The sequence below is a fragment of the Melitaea cinxia genome, chromosome 24 (genome assembly GCF_905220565.1).
Source record: "Melitaea cinxia chromosome 24, ilMelCinx1.1, whole genome shotgun sequence".
Classification (NCBI taxonomy): domain Eukaryota; kingdom Metazoa; phylum Arthropoda; class Insecta; order Lepidoptera; family Nymphalidae; genus Melitaea; species Melitaea cinxia.
Window position 1 is genome coordinate 7690706 of NC_059417.1, and position 20511 is coordinate 7711216.

At 34.8% G+C, this 20511-nt stretch overlaps 1 protein-coding gene across 1 annotated transcript in view; it reads left to right on the forward strand.

Moving 5' to 3' along the window:
• Positions 1–17152, forward strand: part of LOC123665717 (RNA-binding protein fusilli) — a 126730-nt gene extending 109578 nt beyond the window's left edge. The window contains exons 7-14 of the mRNA XM_045599978.1: positions 9807–9917; positions 10229–10361; positions 11378–11515; positions 11915–12130; positions 14892–15059; positions 15634–15714; positions 16047–16163; positions 16557–17152. Coding sequence (XP_045455934.1) covers positions 9807–9917; positions 10229–10361; positions 11378–11515; positions 11915–12130; positions 14892–15059; positions 15634–15714; positions 16047–16163; positions 16557–17111 — 1519 coding nt within the window. The 3' untranslated portion in view covers positions 17112–17152. The remainder of the gene's footprint in view (positions 1–9806; positions 9918–10228; positions 10362–11377; positions 11516–11914; positions 12131–14891; positions 15060–15633; positions 15715–16046; positions 16164–16556) is intronic.
• The last annotated feature ends 3359 nt before the right edge of the window (positions 17153–20511 follow it).

Consider the following 20511-nt stretch of genomic DNA (forward strand, 5'->3'; position numbering starts at 1 on the left):
AATCACTTCAACCACTTAATGAGGGATATGACTCAGAACATTTGTTTAAGTAATAATAGTTTAAGCTAAACAAAAACATCAAAAACAACTATTTTGTAAAAAAAAAAAACATTCAAATGTTTTGCAGATTGACCGAACAAACAAATCAAGTATTTATGTGTTATTAGGTTATATTGCAACGACATCTCTTACATGAATACACATACTTTTATTTTGAAAACTACACAAAAACACCACAAAGTATGGTAACAAAAGGAATACGTTTTTCTTTTTTTTTTTTTAGATCAGCTCGTCACGTGACGTATGAACGGTCTTTGTACAGCCGTAGCGTAAACAAAGCGCTGGGCTAGTAATTTTTTCGCTGAATCAAAGCGAACGTTTGCTAAAGATATCATCGTCGTTGAGCAATGTTGTGACAAACTACTGCGAGCTGTGTGTGTTTAATACATATCTATACTAATATTATAAAGCTGAAGTGTTTGTTTGTTAGTTTGAACACACTAATCTCAGGAAAAAGCGGTTCGAATTGAAAAATTATTTTTGTGTTGAATCGCCACTTACCGAGGAAGGCTACAGGCTCTATAATATATTTGTAAGTTTTTTCCTACGCGGGTTAAACCGCGGGTACTGCTAGTCTAGTCATAAAAATCTCGCGTCAATGTGTTTATAGTCGCACTTTTGAAAACGACTCAATCGCTTTTTATGATTTTTGATTTGTGTATGTAGGTATATTTGGTATTTATGAAAATAGGTCCTTAAAGTATTAGGTATATTGATACATTACAAATATACTAGCTGACTCGGCAAACGTTGTCTTGCTGCTAAACGCTATTTAAAAATAGGGGTTGGTGGTAGAAGGGTGAAAATTTAGGGTTGTATGTATTTTTTAACGCCAAATAAGAATAAAATAAAAAATACATAATATATCTAAAAATAAAAAAATAATTTAGGGGTGGACTACCCTTAACATTTAGGGGGATGAATGATCTATTATGTTGTTCGATTCTTAGACCTACCCAATATGCACACAAAATTTTATATATTAGATTTTGTTTCTATCAGTTTTGTTTGATCGATATTTTAATAATACCCGTAAAATGTTCCAATAATTTTGTAACAGAATCTTCTTAATCTTATTACAACGTAATTGATGCTGTTTCTCTTACATCAAAATAGGTTTATACATAAAAGAGTGTTTTATATTTAAAAGTATAAAATACTATTTAAATTACTGTAAAAGTAATAAACAGATTGTTTTTATTATTATAAAATATCATTATATGAGTATCAAGCTCCTATGATGAATAAGACACGGTTGTGTAAAAACAATTCCACATGGTGTTCGAACAGACACAACCGACCATTGTGTAAGTGTTTTGAGTGTGGTATCCGCGCCCAATATAGTCAAAACTTCAAACTTGCGTATACAGATACATTGTTTAAATAATATAGGTATTGTAAATTATAATGATTACAAAATAAACTTCGAAATGTTATTCATCTTCATCAAATTTTAGTTTGTTGGGCTGTCAATTAATCACGTGACAGTTTTAGGAACTTTTTATCGCTATAAATTTTATAAAAATAGGAGGACAGTCCTCTCGTGACCACGGTTGCTGTTAAGTATTTAGAAATGACGGGCGTCTAAAAAACTTAATAAACCGCGACAAAATCCGAAAAAGTTGTTTCATTATAATGAGTGAAATTCGCGTAAACATTAGAACAATATGTTGAAATTTTCTGGATATTATCTATAAACAGATATATGTCACTCACTTACTTCAGCCTATCGCAGTCAGCTGCTGGACATAGGCCTCCACAAATTCGCGCCGAAAATGGCGTGAACTCATGTGTGTTGCCCATAGTCACCACGCTGGGCAGGCGGGATGGTGACCGCAGGGCTGGCTTTGTCGCACCGAAAATGCTGCTGCCCGTCTTCGGCCTGTGTATTTCAAAGCCAGCGGTTGGATGGTTTTCCCGCTATCGGTCGGCTTTTCAAGTCTCAAGGTGGTAGTGGAACTACGTAAACACACAGCAGCAATATATCGAATATGATTAAATTTTTGGAGAAATCAATATCGTGATACAAAATTCCAGATGATATATCGTGTTTTTTTCCGAACTTTTTTCAAGCCGCACGTGATTTACGAACTCCCGCTTACGAATACACAAGTCTTCAAACTCTCACTATTAACGTTTTAATTTTAACAGATTTACCGCAAGTGTCATTTGAAACTCCCAATATTTCGGCGATGTTGCAGTAACTGTTACCATGGCGTCTAGAAAGTATCGTACAGGTATCCGAGCGCACAATATCCGTGCCGCAACTTGTGTTTTTGTGTCGTCGTCGTCCCCTCACACAAATTTCTTATCTCATTCAGTTAAATCCGTACAAGTCAAGTGTGAAGGTGGTGTGAGGTACTTATTTGTTTGAATATGTTAAAAACTTAGCTCTGCCATGTTTTACATTTGAATCGGAAAGGTCTTAGGTCAAAATTACTGATACGCTGTTCGACATCAACTTGACATTGGCGATATCGTGTAGGAAGACGTTCGCGTAAAATGTAATATATTGAATTTATAATCTATATTATCGAATTTGTAATTAATCTCCCAGACACTTTAAATATAATTGTGTTTGTGATCGAAAGAAGCGAACGGAACTTGAGAGGAAGATATAAGTTAGATGGCGCCAAAGAAGTTTTACTTCAGTTGTGTGCACACTCGGTTTTTTTTATACCACTAGGTCGGAAACAAACTCACCTGGTGGTAAGCGATTACCGTAGCTTATAGCCTGCAACACCAGAAGCATCGCAAGCGCGTTGCCGATCCTACCCCCAATATCCCCAAGAGCTCTGGTCACCTTACTGACTACAGGAACAATATTGCTTGAAAGCCGTATTATTTAGCTGTGATCTCCTGTAAGGTCGATGTAATTCCACAGTCGGGTTGTTCCAGATTTTGAGCAGAATTATTCCTGATGTGCCCTACCTTAGTTAAAAGTTAACTTGAAAAAGTAGAGTTAAATACACATTACAAAGTACTACTAGCTTTTGATAAAAATATTACAAAAATTACTTCTTTATTATCTGTTGCTAGTAAGTGAAATAGATGATAACTGTCTCACTCGCAATAAATTTTATAAAAATAGGCCATGTTATCAAATAAAAAAATTAAAAACAAAATGTCTTAATAAATAAAACTTGAAAACAATTTTTTTTTATTTGAAACGTATCAATTTTTTTACAAAAATCTGAGATTTATTATCAGGATTTATAATTTGCATCGGTAACGTTTACTGAGTATATAATTGTGTTGGCAGGCAAGGCAGGACGCCGCGTTGGCGCAACGGTCACAGCCATGGATTGTACCTGTTGCGCTGGCGGTTGCGGGTTCGATCCCCACACATGACAAACATTCGTATTGGCTATACAGGTGTTTGTCGTGGTCTGGGCGTTTGTGCAGTCCTTGTGGGTCTCCCCACCGTGCTTCGGAGAGCACGTTAAGCCGTCGGTCCCGGTTGTTATCATATACACCTGATAGCGATCGATACTCATAGTAGGGAATATATCCGCCAACCCGCATTGGAGCAGCGTGGTGGATTAAGCTCTGATTCTTCTCCTACATGGGAAAGAGGCCTATGCCCAGTAGTGGGATATTACAGGCTGAAGCGTTTAGGCAAACGAAGAAAAACCGACTTCAGTTATATCGACAAGTAATACAACGTAGGTAGACAAAAAAATTGTCAAGTAAATACGCATTATTAAAGATTACTCCGAAAGTTGTAATCAGATCTCGATGACATTATAAAGCTTTAGATTAAATTAAAAATAATCAAAATCGGTACACCCAGTAAAAAGTTATGCAGGTTTTCGAGAGTTTCCCTCGATTTCTCTGGGATCCCATAATCAGATCCTGGTTTCCTTATCATGGTACCAAACTAGGGATATCTCCTTTCCAACAAAAAAAAAGGATATCAAAATCGGTCATAAACAACGGAGTTATGCCCGAACATACATAAAATATATATATACATATACGGTCGTAATATATATAAAGACGGTCGAATTGAGTAACCTCCTCCTTTTTTTGAAGTCGGTTAAAAAATAACTGTAAAGAAGCCTTCTTAAAAATTGGACTCATTAGGAAAGTGCTCAAGGCCTTACAATTACTGAGGCCTTCTTTCTGCCTATAAGATGGCTTATATTGTAGAGAACTTTATTTATAATATATATAATTTAAAAATGTCACTAAGATGCCACATAAACTCATTTCACCTAGTAGAAGATCCAAACCTAAGTCGATCATCAACGAGCTGATAATACAACGAAACATACTTTAAAATAAATTGAGTATATTAGATAATATATTAAAAAAGGGTTGCCTAAAAAATCCTGGACCGACTATTTTTAATTATTATATATATATTTTTAATTATTATATATATATTTAATTGGAAATTGCAAGATCAAGAGGACATCAATGTCATCGACGTTATGAGTAGATACACATTTAACTTAATGCTAAGCACATCATTGCACTATTACATAATAATGTCATTCGGTGCCGAAGTACATAATTTAGGTGCATATAACACATTAAACCTTAATGCCAAGGCATAGTGGTGTGATATTTAGCTTAATGCTAAGAATAACACGAAGAAAGACTAGAGGACAAGATATCAATTCTATCGAGTAGCAATAAACACTACACCAAACTTAAATATGTTTGGACTTAGTGGCACTATATTTCGTGCAAAACTCATGTAATTTTTTACGTCTTTAATTTTTACTGGGTGTAATGATTTTGATTATTCTTTTTTAATCTGTTCGGCGGTGATTTAAATTTGTTTGAGACCTGACGAGTACTTGATTCATACCAAGCAATGAGTATTGTACAATGTCAATGTAAATTGACCGATTTTTCTTTTCTTTTTTTTTGTTTGGAAATAAACACGTTTTACACGAAAATCTCGAAGGAATTCATCCAGCATCTATAGGTTAGTCTTTACTTTTAACGCATATTTGAAAATGAAATTGCGTCGGTAGTGCTGTTTTACGACACATTCACGACGCGTGCTCAGCGTGACCGCGTTCTCATAAATACGATAAAACGAGATTGTTTGGATTTGACTATTAATTTTTTTTACATTGATGTCGTTTTTTTTAAACACCGATTTTTATATTATTTATTCTTTAAAACAAAATATTAGAATTTTAGCTAGGCATAGCATTAATATGACATAGCGTCAATTCAGCGTGACGTGTTTTATGAAGGTAGAAATAGAAAAAAATGATAGAAATCGAAACGTATCATTGCCGAAATCATCGGATCTATTTTGTCTTAACTGAAGCCAATTAAACCAAAAAAAGACGATGTCGAATATGAAAAATGAACTTGTTATTGATTTTCATTCGAAGATTTTTTGTAATCGACTGATTAAATTTAATCCTTTGTAATCTTCGTATAATGCAAGATAATTGTGATTTTTCATTTCGTGTGAGTAATAGTGCTTGTCAACATTTAGTACATATGATTTTAAAGTAAAACTACCTAAGTTTAGTGCATAGTTTATTGTGATAAGAAATAATATTACCGCGTAATACTTTAAACGAGTTGTTTATTGTTTAATCATAATGTTTATTTTCAAACATAACAATAAAACAACTATTTACTTTGTAATCGAATGTAAGATATTACTGTTGAATCGATTTTGTGGTTAAAGAAACTTTATTGTCATATAGAATTAACAAAATCACTTAAATGAGAAACTGAACAAAATTTATTAACTGTTATAGGTCATGTAATATCTCGCTATCACGTATATACACACAACTGGTGTTTAAGCTTGGACACTTTTAACCTCGTCGAGAACGTCGTTAGAAAGATGTCCTGTAATGATTCGTTCAAATGCACATAATATCAAACCATCATAATATAAAAATTATATATGTAATAATCATTTATTTATTTTACAACTTAACCCATAATAATAATTAGGTGACGCATTAGCGCAACGATTACAGCGCTGGCTTATTAACAGACTTCAAAAAAGGAGGTTATCAATTCGACTAGTTTTTTTATGTGTATTAACTTTGGAACTTCTTACTAGGTGGACTGATTTAAAAAAAATCTTTTTTTTTATCGAAAGCTGGTGCTTGTCATGTGATGCCATTTAAATTTAATCGAGATCTGACAAGTACGTTTTGAGTTATCTTTAATCATGCGCATTTGCTTGACTTTTTTTTACGGCGTCTTCATAACTTTTTACTGGGTGTACCGATTTCGACGATTGTTTTTTTAATCCAAAGCTAGAGCTTCTCGTATGGTTCTATTTAGATTTGATTAAGATCTGGAAAGTTCTTTTTGTGCTATCTCCAATAATGGGTATTAACTTAACAATTTTTCCGTCTACCTACGTTATATTATTGGTCAATGTAATTCGTTTTTCGTAAAGTCTGTTTTTCGTTTTGCGAACAAACACAATTATGGTTGCGGATTCGGTTTTCGCACATGGCTCACACTTGTATTGACCGTAGGTACAGATGTTTGCCGTGATCTGGACGTTTTTGATTGTGTATTGTGTTTCCGAACTCCTTACACAGTAGTTAATCTTACTGGGGCCGTCGAGAGTGAGGCGTTTATTTATTTATTATAAAGTAGACGTGTATATCCATATATATGACTTAAACTCTCCCCGTGTGTGTCGTAAGAGGTGACTAAGGGATAACAGTTCCACTACTATCTTGCAACTTAAAGAGCCGACCGATGGCGGGATAACCATCCAACTTCTGGCTTTGAAATACACAGGTCGAAGACGAGCAGTAGCGTCTTCGGTGCGACAAAGCCAGCCCTGCGGTCACTAACTCGTCTGCCCAGCGTGGTGACTACGGGCAAAACACACTACGAGACATAGACCTCCACAAGCTCACGCCATTTTTGGCGTGAACTTATCTCCATAAGTCTCTAAGGTCTATGTCCAGTAGTGGACTGCGAAAGGCTGATGTTATGACTTAAACACTAAACTGTATATACACAATGTTTACATAAGTTAGAATGCTTGAAATTGGGTATCACTCAACATATTATAACCGCAGGCTAGCTTCGGCGCAATGATTAATTCTATATAATATGTAAATTTTATTATTAAGCTACACTAACTACTTTATACACCAGTTGCTAATGATTGACTATATTATCCTTTTTTATTATATCCACTCTTGAACGCCATCTTTTGAGTTTGTAAACAAGCAACTGGCACAGCGCCCTTCATGTTTTTTCGTCCTATGTTAAACACTATTGTATCTTTCCGTTTCCGATAAAATATATTTTAAAATAACCGGCATCAGTACCTAAACTAGTTACTAACTATATTAACGATAGTAATACATAACTAGTTATCTTAAGCCCATTTAAAAACATCAGATTATACACCAAAAGGTCGATAAATTTAATAGAACAGAAGCGCAACGATCGTAAATTATCGATGACACAATTTCGTAATTAAATATTAAAAAATTAAGAAATATTGAAAGCGGACGTCCAATTGCTTAAAATATAATTACATATATCAACGTTACCGATATTTTACAGATTACCGTATTAGTGCTGTCCTATCGGTAACTTATCTTGATAGTAGCTAATGTGAAACTGTTTTAAATATTATGATTAAATTGTGATAATTTTTTTAGTAATTTACTATTTACTCGTAAATTGCGTTGTTTCTTTCGATGGAAAAACAATTATTTGATTTTTTTTTTGCGACGTTATTAAGGATATGTTAAATAACGTTTATAATACAGTAGAAATTTAATTACACTGTATTACTTATACTACTAGTAGTGCTGTGCATATATATATATATATATATATATATATATATATATATAGATAGATATATATATATATATATAGATATATATATATATATATATATATATGCACAGCAGCAAATACCTTGATCTAAATTCGACCCGACTCAACCTTACAAAAGATCACAGCCAAGCAATTCATTCCTGTGGTGAGTGTGTGGTGAAGTTAGTCAGAGCTCCTAGGAAGGGTCGCCCTAGGGTGAAGAGTACCTTTGCTGAGCCTACCCCGCTTGCATTGCTCATAGTACCTATTCCAGGCGTTCATAGACTACCGTTTCTTACCATCAGGTGGACCGTGGACCGTAGGTACGCTTGTTTGCCACCTGACAGTCTAAATTACTAATATAATTCAATCTAGTCGTTTGTTGTTTACAAATTGATTTTAAGTAAATGATTAAGTATTGTTGATTTATTAAGAAAACCTTCACTTTGACTGTAAGTGGCAGTTGTTCCGTTAAGATCCACGTGTTCTAACCACTGAGCCTATAGTCATAATAATTAATAAGAAGGCTTAATTAAATTCATGCTTGAAATATAAGTACGAGCTGGTCACGGCCCGTTTGCTTCGGTTTACATTATAAGGTTAAACTAATTGAACACAACATTGTTGTTATAACTTAATGCCGAAAATATTAATCTAAGTTTATTTAACTCCCTGATCTCAACGATATTTCGGAACAAAATCTTAGCATTAAAACCCGATTTATAGAGTAAGATATCGTAATAAATATAGTATTTGCATTTTAATAGAACCTCATAGCTTGAATGTAATTCGTGCAGTTAAAATTGTTTTGTTAGATCACATGCGTTTTTTACGCAACTACTCTCTTACAGATCATGTATATCTTAAAGTTCTTCATCGCTATTTTTATTTGGAGTAGATGTTTTTAAATTTCTCTTATCAGTAAAATAAACTAATAACAAGCGACTATAAAAGCAATAATTTTATTTCATATTTATTACAATTGACCCAATAATATTACTAGAGTTATTCTTCGATAACGTTCAGATTGAATTGGTTTTTGTTATCGCAATACATCAATATATTTTTATATTATTTAAATGTAAATATTTGCGCAACGAAAGAATGTGATGCTTTAAAATTGTACATCTTTGTATCGTGTATAGTTTATCTTATGGACGTTTATTAATTGTGCGCGGTAGAGTTGATAGAAATACATTTACTGACACACAAAGTAAAGTTAGGAATTAAATGTTCTAAACACAGACTGAAAAATAAATTACTGGTAAGACGTCCAACGGGCGTTATCCACATTTTATCGCCATCACTTGGTGTTTAAATAATCGTTACGTTTCTTGAAGTAGTTGAATTTTCTTCACAATTTTCTTCATTTTTAATTTCGTTTCAACGAAATGTTAGAAAGTTAAAAAAAAAGGTTAAAGTAACCGAAAAAATCCTTCTCAAATTATATTATAGTTGTATCTCAAAGGAAATTAAAGGAAATTTATATATAATAAATAACACAGTGCTGTTGCAAGCTTCGCGGTGATCAGTATACCCGCGTAAACTTAATAATTGATAAGTTGAAAATATATTTACATAGTTTCCCGTTCTATGTATAATTAATGTATTGTATACATTATGGTTTATTTAATGAATAAACGAAGTGCAGTAGCCGCGCCTGTTAACCTAATCTGATAACTATCAAAATATTTAAATAAATCCCTTCTTATCTAATTTAATCAAGAATTAAAAATTAGTTTCTAGGTATATTAAACTAGGTAAAATAAAGTACATACAGATAAACACTATAAATATATGCAGGTATAACTTTTATATTCACACATTTTCCTTTGTTCATAAAACAAAAAACAGTATCAAACAAAGAAAGCTATAGAAGTCGCTTTTTTCTTTGGGTATAGATCACATCACAATAGAAGCAGATGTTTAAAATTATTGTTTCTTTGTTGCAGCTCAAAAGACGATGAAATAGACGGAAACTGTATAGTACGAGCTAGAGGCCTGCCTTGGCAGTCATCAGACCAGGACATCGCTAAATTCTTCCGAGGACTCAATGTTGCTAAGTAAGGCTTGCTGATATAAATATAAAACCTATAGCTGCATGATTTAATATTAGAGATAATACCATTTTTAAATAAAAAATATTTTGTATTATATATGTATATATATGGTGTTATATAGTTTCGCCGTGACATTTACATCCTTTTTTTACTTAATAATATACTTCCATGATCCAAATTCACCTTCTTACTACTTTAACTGTACGTGCTGCTACTCTTTGAAACGAACTTCCTAAAGCGATCCAATACATCCATAAACACTTAAGACATCACTAGTAGTAACTAAGTACCTAATATAAATCGTTCCTGTGTAGGGGCGGAGTAGCGCTGTGCCTATCCCCGCAGGGTCGTCGTAACGGGGAAGCGCTGGTACGCTTCGTATCGCAAGAGCACAGAGATATGGCGCTCAAACGACACAAGCACCACATTGGACCGCGGTACATCGAGGTGAGATTATAATAACACCTAGACATCTAACTCAACGACCCCCACTATGATTATCTCCTGTGTCACTGGTCCGAAAACACAATATACTAGGGTAAACGCTCAGACGCAGGTAAATATCTGAATGACTTATATAAATGTGAGATTACGCCTCACATACGACAACTCTCAATAGGATTTAATCCTTTGTCAGCGGTCCGGCATACATAATAAACGAGTACAAATGCCCAGACCACGGCAAACAGTTGTATGGTCTGTACAAATGTTTGAAATGTGCGTGAATAGACCCGCACCGACGTGTCAAAAAATTATTAGATAGGATGTTCTGAACTTTAGAAGAACATTCAGAACATTCCTTAAAAGTCTTGTCATCAAAATTCGTGTGAATGTCCCTGGATTAGCCTTACATAAGTACAATTGCTTAGCTTCAGCAGAATATTTCTAATAATTAGGGTAAGCTGTCATGGAAACAATAATATGGTTGAGGTATGGCATGGCAGGAAATATCCTTCTCAAAATCAGGAGCAGCCCGATTGGAAAAGTACTACAGACTAAAAATAATACTGCTCCCAAATAGTGTTGTATTTCTGTGCCGAAGAGACCATTGGGTAGGGAGCCAAAGCTCCTTGTCGTGGGTAGGATCAACAACGTGCTTACGATGCTTTTGGTATTGTAAGCGTCCATAGAATACTTTAACTGCTCACCATCGCATGGACCTTAAGCTTATTTAATAACCTTGTAGTAATAAAAAATATTAATTTCAAACATAATTAGGGTACAGCTTAGAAGACGCGAAAGTCTGATTTTTTTCGTACGACTAGATCGGCAAACAAACGGTACAGCCCACATGATGGTAAACCGTTACCAAAGTTTATAGACGCCTGCAACAGCAGAAGCATCGCAAGTGCTTTGCCGAACCAAACCCCGACCTTCTCCAGGAGCTCTGGCCATCTTACGCACCCCAGAATCATTTATTTTTCTATGATTTAATACATAATTTATACCATTTTCCATATCAGGTGTACCGCGCCAGTGGAGAAGACTTCCTCTCGGTAGCTGGAGGTGCCACTTGTGAGGCCGCCGCCTTCCTGTCACGCGGAGCGCAGGTCATAGTGCGCATGCGCGGCCTGCCCTACGATGCGACTCCGCAACAAGTTGTAAGTTACGATTCAGCCTGTAGCATCTCACAGCTGGCCTAGGCCTCCTATTCTATGTAGAAGAAGGGTCAGACCTTAACCCAGCACGCTGCTCCCCTGGAAATTGGTGGATATATTCCCAACTAAAAGTAACGATCGCTTTCAGGTGTCTCCGATAATAACTGAAACTGACAATTTCACGTACTCTCGAGGCACGGTAAGGGTTGTGGGTCACAAGGGCAGTTAACCCCATACTTGAAATAAATATTTCTATAAACACAAATATCCACCCCGAGCGGGTATCGAAACCGCGACTGTCGGTGTTTAGACACCTATACGGCACACGCGCCATTATACCAGAGCGGTCGTTAATATATGTGTCTTAGACGGTAAATGTAACATACTTTTAATAATTTCCAGCTCGAATTCTTTTCGACCGGTGACGATCCAGTCCAAGTGCTAGATGGGGCGGAGGGGGTGTTATTCGTGAGGCGAGCGGACGGCAGGGCGACGGGTGATGCCTTCGTCCTTTTCGCTAAAGAGGACGACTCGCCCAAGGCGCTTTCCAGACATCGCAAGCTCATTGGAGCTCGATATATAGAGCTGTTCCGGTCTACTACTGCAGAAGTGCAACAGGTAACTTATGCTTTAAGATGTTATGTATACCATTCTTAATTTTGTCTCTGAAAATTGATAATATTGATAAATTTCATGTTGTAAATGTTAAAAAGGAAAATAACAATAAGTTATCACTTAATACATAATTTATACCATTTTTGAACGTTGCTCATTAACATTTTACAAAATATGGAAAAAAATCATTCCAGTCCGTTCATTACATTCTGAAATCAATTCTTATAAACACACAAAAACAGCTTCAGTTACAATAAAATACTTTACATAATATCTCATCATAAATTAATAAATTCTTTATTAAAATAGGGTCCGAATACACTTAAGTGTTATTGTTCAAAGTATGATATTCATTAAGTTCTACCTATTTGTTAAAAAACTAGACATGCCAAAATATCCAATAATAGCCAATTACCAAAGAAGACATTATAGCTTTGCGGTAATCCTCTAAGATCAAATTGCCTTTTGCAATTTTGGAATAATATATACATTTATAGCGAACATTTGAACTAATAGCACTCCAACAATAATCGTATTGATATTTCTGGCAAAGATTTTGTACATTCGTGTATATATTTTTTTATTTTCATTTATAAAAAAAAATTTGACCTGACAATAAACAACGCAAACAATAATTGTGTTTGCTGGCAAACGAATAAAAACCGACTTCAATTACATCGACAAGTAATACAACGTAAGTAGACGAAAAAATAGTCAAGTACATACGCATTATCAAAGATCACTCCGAAAGTTGTAATCAGATCTCGATGAAATTTAAAAGTGACCATATTATCCAAGCTTTAGATTATATTAAAAATAATCAAAATCGGAACACCAGTAAAAAGTTATGCGGATTCGAGGGTTTCCTTCGATTTATCTGGGATCCCATCATCAGATCCTGGTTTCCTTATCATGGTAGCACACTTAGGATATCTCCTTTCCAACTAAAAAAGAATTATCAAAATCGGTTCATAAACGAAGAAGTTATCCCCGAACATACATAAAACTATATATATATATATATATATATATATATATATATATATATATATATATATTAAAAACTCCTATAAAAAACTCCTCTTATAAACCTTCTCTTATAAAACTCCTTTTATAAACCTCCTCCTTTTTTGAAGTCGGTTAAAAATAACTTGGTTGAGCCGTAAATAAGTTACACGCTTACATACATTTTATCAATTAATTTTTGTTCCTGTACATATTCAAACAACTTCGCTAGCATATTCATTAGCAACAAAAAGACAATGTTTTAATATGCTTACAACGACTGCAAATATTGTTATATCTTTGCTCTTGAATCGTTTCCTAACTGACGATAAGTAGCCAATTGTTGGCTACAAGCAATCATGACGGAAACAATGTTATCGCCATTTTAAAATTACGTTAAGTTTAAGAATTGTAATGCAATTTTAGTAAATTCAACCTGCAAGTTGCCCCAAGTAACGATAATTAAATATGACTGGAGCAAAAAATTCTAATTTTAATACTGATGAAGGATACATTTTAATTAACATAAAGTAATTTCCATATTTAGTACTATTTTGCTAAAAATTAGTAGCAATTTTACTTTCGAGTTTGTTTTTTTTTTTTTTTGTAAATTGTTCGTCTTTTATTTTAGTATTAGATTTACTAAAAACATACAAACAAACAACTTTTTTTTTAAATACAGAGTCATTGTCGATCTGTATATACATATATGTTACAAATGTGCCGAGGATAATACCTTTATCAAATCTAAAAACTTCGTTTTTGAAGTGAATAATTCGCAAAAGCAACGCAAACGAAAAAGAACCGACTTCAATTACATCGCAAAGTAATACAACAAAAGTAGACGAAAAAAATTAACAAACGCACTAGTCGTTACTACTAGTTTTGAGGGTTTCCCTCGATTTCTCTGAGATTCCATCTTCAGATCCTGGTTTCCTTCTCATGGTACCACACTTGGGATATCTCCTTTCCAACAAAAAAAGAATTATCAAAATCGGTTTATAAACGACGAAGTTATCCCCGAATAACATAAACAAATATGTATATATACGGTCGAATTGAGTAACCTCCTCCTTTTTTGAAGTCGGTTAAAAATACATTTTCTAAACCTCACATAAAGTACGTTGTAAATGTTGACTATTTCATTTGTATGTTAAAGAAACATTACATTCATTTTCCTACTATTTGTCAAGATTAATATTATTATTACCGTGCGACTTAACGTCGAACAATGCATAATTTGACAATTTGTGGTAATTTTGTCGCTTATGTGCAGCCTGCCCTTGGAGAGTACGGTAAGATCACCTTGCTTGGGCGCTTAGCCTTAAAAACATTTAGAAAATCACTAAAAATAGTATGCTAATAGTAAAACCAAATTCACCACATATGATATATTTGTTATATGCTCGATTTCTATAAACCGAAAAAGTTTTGCTTACAAACCATTAAATGAAGAGCATGTCGAAATTTAGTGTTAATACTTTTTTATGTTAGTAAAAAGAAGCGTTTTGCAAACAACTGGGCTTAAGCAATGTACGAAGTTTTTTAGTAATGATGTTCGGGTGAATATAACTCGTAAGATTTTTTTTATTCTACGAGATCTACCGCTATTGTCATTTTGAAACTTCCGATATTTCGGCGGAGTCACCGACACCATGGTCACGAGTGACTTGAGTCACAAAATGACAATGGCGATAAATCCCGTAGAATAAAAAGTGTTCTTAGTGACGGTAGAAATTTATAAACTAATATTTCGTAGGTTCTGAACCGCTCGCTGGAGACCCGCAGCAGTCAGGCCAGTACGCCGGCAACTACCAGTGCTCCGACCGAGGGCCTCTTACCCGTGGCTCTGGTACCTCAACATGTTATCACCTCCGGCACCGCTAAGGACTGTGTGAGGCTCCGAGGACTGCCGTATGAGGCTCAGGTCAGTGGGGAACGTAGCTGGTGAATTAAATGTAGGAAAACCTATGAAATAAGTAATCAACCAAAACTGGTCAGTTGTGGGTCAGATATTGAACACGATAAAGAGAATCAAAAATTATGCTTAACTTGGAACTAATATTTTATTTAAATGTTACACAATTATTACATAAATCTAAAACTGCACAATCAGCAACCAACCATTCCTATTCCCCCGGCTCTTACCTGACCGTCAACCAAATATAGACTATCCAAAATTATGTGCAACATGGGGACAAAATTTTGTTTCATTTTTTAACTTATCTAAGACTGCACACTTGGTAACAACAATCAACAGTCCAGTCCAGATAGTGACGATACTAGTGAACACTAGTATAAATTGAATAGGTGTATAAATTTGAGTTTATAGATTTCAAAATTGTAAACACACATATTACCATTTTCTGTAAATGTATATTTTTCACACTGGTCGGCTAAAAAAACTACGTATATTATCGGATTGTAATAGCGTTTACTCCGAAAATTTTTTTATTATGACAATTGTTGTACACTCAAAACTAATTTATTACTATTCACAGGTTGAACACATACTAACATTTTTGGATGAATTCGCAAAGAATATCGTCATGCAAGGCGTCCACATGGTATACAACGCCCAAGTGAGTTGTTTTTAAACACAGTTATGAAATAAAATAATTTAAATTCCCTTGTAAGGCAGAAGCATCTTCTGACTTCTCTTTTTGGTATATCTATCTAAATCCGTAACGTTACTTCTTAAGATTAAGCCGTTTGGAATTTTGGCCTACTTCCTCAGAATTTCTACAGAGTCTATTTTAACTACTCTACACGACATAAATCTAGAAAATTTTATGTGTACGCAACAATTATTGTTCGTTCAATAAATCGATAGTATAAAGTAGAATAAGACTTGTTCATTTTTAGGGTTTTATATTTTCCAAAAAAAAAATATTCAAATATCAATGTCACCCAGGGTCACCCTAGCGGTGAAGCCTTCATACAGATGGACAGCGAGGCCAGCGCCTTCCTCTGCGCCCAACAGAAACACCACCGCTACATGACCTTCGGCAAGAAACAGCGGTACATCGAGGTAAATTGGCAAATTAAACATTTTTTCTTTTACTTTTTTATACAAGTAGGTCGGCAAACAAGCGTACGACTTACAGGGTGGTAAGCGATTACTGTATTATATACTTATAGACGCCTGCAAAACCTGAAGCATCGCAAACGCGTTGCCGACCGTATCCCTGACCCTGCCAGGAGCTCTGCCATCTTACTCACCACATGTACCCAACACTACTTCAAAGCTGTTATTTAACTGTTATTAAGAAGTCGATACTTACCACCGTAATTACCACCTATTCGGAATGTAGAATCGGCAAGAAACTCTGCAGTTACTCTTTAGAAAAAAACTGTTCTAATATAAGGCCAGTAGTATAAATAAAATGAGCTCGACTGACCAAACCCCCTCCTCCCCCACCAGGTGTTCCAGTGCTCCGGTGACGACATGAACCTGGTGCTGACAGGCGGGGTGACCCCGGCCGCTTCCCCCAAGGTGCTCTCCCCTGGTACGTGCCTGCCCCCCCCTCGCCTGCTGGCTCAACACATCGCCCACCAGAGCCTTCTAGCGCGCCAGCACGAGAGCTTTCTACTATCTCTACGCCCGCCCCTCATGCCCCTTCTCCCACTGCGCGCATCCGCCCCTGCCCCGGCCCCGGCCTACCCACTCCCCGTACTCCCCCAACCAATGTTACCCGCGAAACGTTCCTACGAACGCGCCTTTACCCCCGAAGCCCCACCTGCTAAACGCCCCTACTCCGTCCCACAAATGCCGGCCCTGTCTCTACCCGTGCTGTCGTACGGCACGTCTGCCCCAATTTTCTCATACGCCAACTCCAGCCCTATGCTGTCGAGTTACAGCACGCTGCCCTATGGCTCCCCCTTATCTGCCGGGCTACCCACCCCGCTACCATCCCCCTTCCCCGCCTCGCTGTCCATGTCCATGTTCCCGACCTACCCCTACTACCCTGGCATGTAGGAACACTGTAATCTGTTTGCGTTCGATATCTCGATACCTGAGGATTGAGAAGTTTCGGTAGAGAAGCGCTTACCGTGTGATGCTTGGTTGTTACCTTCAGGCGGTTTATTTTACTAACGAAACGTTAAACTTCGACCATGTCTCGTTCGAAATTAACGGTCCGTCAGGTAAACGAATCGTTTTCTAAATATAGCAACCGAGCTTGAGCCGGTCGAAATAACAGGGTAACGAAATGACAATAAGCTCAAATATAAAATTAACGTTAGTGCCTTCGCGTTTGCGTAGTTTATAAAACTATTTTTTACTTAATGTACTATAAAATATATGAATTTAGATAACGTATTTCTACATCGCTTCGTAGTATGAATTGTGGCAGCTCTTTTGTAAGTAAGTTTACCTTGAAATCAGTTGTTTGTTGATATATACCGACTTTAAAGATTGTTGAACTATGAATAATTTTTAAGTGAGAGAGGTCGTTTTATGACAATTAACGTTTAGTGTAAGTTGGCTTTTATCTTTGAATCTTGTGATGAACAATGTGATTAATGAATTTAGACATTCCATTTGCAATGTTTTTGCCAATATTTTTCAAGGCTGATCGAAAGTCTGAGAAAGTAAAACTAGTACTTATTCGATCGAACGTTTGGGTACTTAAGTCGTTTCATTTTCACGCACTCGTGTTTAGTTTGTACGTTTTGTTTTTTTACATTTCTAGATTAAAGCTCGTTGACGCACTGTTAGTGATGAATTTTAATGTTAATATAGGTTATATAACGCGATTTCGTCGTTAGTTGGCAGCTAATAATTCAATATGAAAGTAGATTATTCCAGGATATTCCAATATATACTCATTTCATTTCCATCTCCTTCCAACTCATTCAAGTTAACCTCTATATAAACGTTTAATCATTGTTCGTTACCTCACACCACATAATTTAGATTATTTTTTATAAAATCTATGTTTATCACATATTTTCAAATTTACAATCATTTTAAAAAACGGTTATGGATTCAGTTTGAAAATGTGTACAATTAAAAATATTATCATTGTCTATGGTGTTGCCATTGTCTCAAATCACTAGGTATTGGGGCTTTAGTCACGATGGTGTAATGGCTAATATTTGTTCCGTCATATTATATAGAATAACTTTTACACTTATCTAACATCTGGTCGATTTCAAAAATGTCAAAGTTCTTAGTATAGTTTAAATATTATAATGTGTTAATTTATTTACCATTTTACTCTGTGCTGGGTGGCTCAGTGGTTGCACACAATGCGGCGACGCAATTAATCGAGTGACCGAGGGTTTTCCTCAAATTGAGCTGCCAATCGTAGAGTAAATTGAATGTCAAAATATATATCCGAACGGGTTGTGTTATGGAAAATGTGCATGGATTTTGAATAAAAGCGGTAAGTGTTGCACTACATAAATAAAAAAGATTAAATAATTACGTGTTCCTATAAAATTCGGGTTTTGGCATGGATGGTTTTATGGAATTATATTATATGATATATGCATGGACGAGGATTTTAAGATTTTTCTCGCTTTTAGCGTTCATTCGACGTTTTCCAGAGCACAGCGCGAGCGGTAACGATCTCGGTATCTCTGTGTTATTGTTTAATACAAATGTACACGGTAAATAGCTTTATCTTGGTCTTTTGGTTAATAAATTATCAGTATGATATAACTAACGCTTATGCCATTTATAATGAAAATAAAAACAGTTATAATATCAATCTATATAAACTTTAGTCAGCGGACTAAACTTAAGTCTGCGAACTAAAGTAAAGCAATTCATCTAAAATTAAGTCCAGCAACTAAGCAACGGTTGTTAATTAACTAAAGTTGATTTCGATCACATTATAGATGGCAGAAGTGTTTCTGAGTTGTTTCTATGACGATATAAGCCCCAAAGGCTCGCCCCTGCTTTATAATCTAAGGATAATAAGCCCTAGTGTCTTCCAATAGTTAAGAGGTCCTCCAGTCATTAACGCGCACAAGCTTCCTATCTACCTCTCGAGCCTTCTTTCGCTTCAATTCCTTGTTATCTACTGGACTGGGATATTTCAATCGATTTACGCTTTTATACTTTTATGAATATATTTTATTGTAATATAATTCTATATATAATAATAAGTTCATTGATAGATTATTCCAAATATGCTTTTAAAGCTTCATATTTTAAACATTTGATATATAAAAGTTTGGATTAGTGTATTTATTATTTATAATAATTTTTCAATATAATTTGCTGAATTTATTGTAGTTTGATATAGATTGAAATATCTTAGCGTGTAGTGACTGGGGGAGGTGGTGTGAGGAACGTGTCGTCAAGCTTGTTTAATATTAGTCGATCTTTCGATAAGGAACTTTGTGTCACATTAAGGTTTTAAATGGTGATATTTTGAACTCATTCTATATTTTTTACTGTAATGGTTACAATAACGCTTCTTACCTCTATGTATCAAGTAGCTTTTGCTGTTATTTTTGTGTATATTTTTTTAAATTAATTATAATTTAAAAAAGACAAAGCGTTATTGCTAAACCATTCCATACAGGGGTCAAAATTAAAATATATATCTTTGATCATAAGTAACATAAAATAGATGTAAGGTAATGTAGATCAAGTTTTTTTTTTATCCAATGATAAATAATGATCTGTTAATTCCGTAAAGAGTTAACATTATATTAGTTGCCTAATTTTAGTTTATTGCGTAATTTTTAATAAATCGATACTTTTTCGTGTTAGACCTTGGTTATTCAGTTTCTCTGCTGTGTGGGTGGTTGTGCTATTATTATTTTATATTGTATTATTATTATTATTATTTTAATAATTATGAGTTGAATATCGCTGTAAGTAGAGTTTCTTGAAGACTTGTGAAGGAGGGCTAATACACTAACATTGGCTTAATCTGTCTTTGGTCGATCAAGTATTATGTATGTTGTACTAACTACACGAGCTGAGGAGTCGACGAGGGTGCACGATCGTATGGTGCGACACTTGTGGTAAAAACTTGTTCTAAATAAAAGTTTTAGGCACTTAATGCGTATAGACTACTATTTATTTAATAGTATAAACAATTACTTCAACTTAATTTGAAGACATTTTTATTTAGTCACGGCGTAAATTTAAAAAAAAATATTTAAAATTTAGAAATAAAATAACTAAATTTATTTTTGAGTTATGTAAAATGGGCTGAAACACTTTAGTTCGTTAATTTTTTCTCAATTGTGAATAATTGTAAAAAAAAAAAATGTATAATATTTTTTTTTATCTACGCCGTGCTTAAAATGTAAATGGTAAAAAGAGATGTCTTAATTCCATCACACATCATGAAACTTAACTTTCCTTCACAAGATAACACAAGAATAGCACAATCATGTCCGCTCCCCCTCCC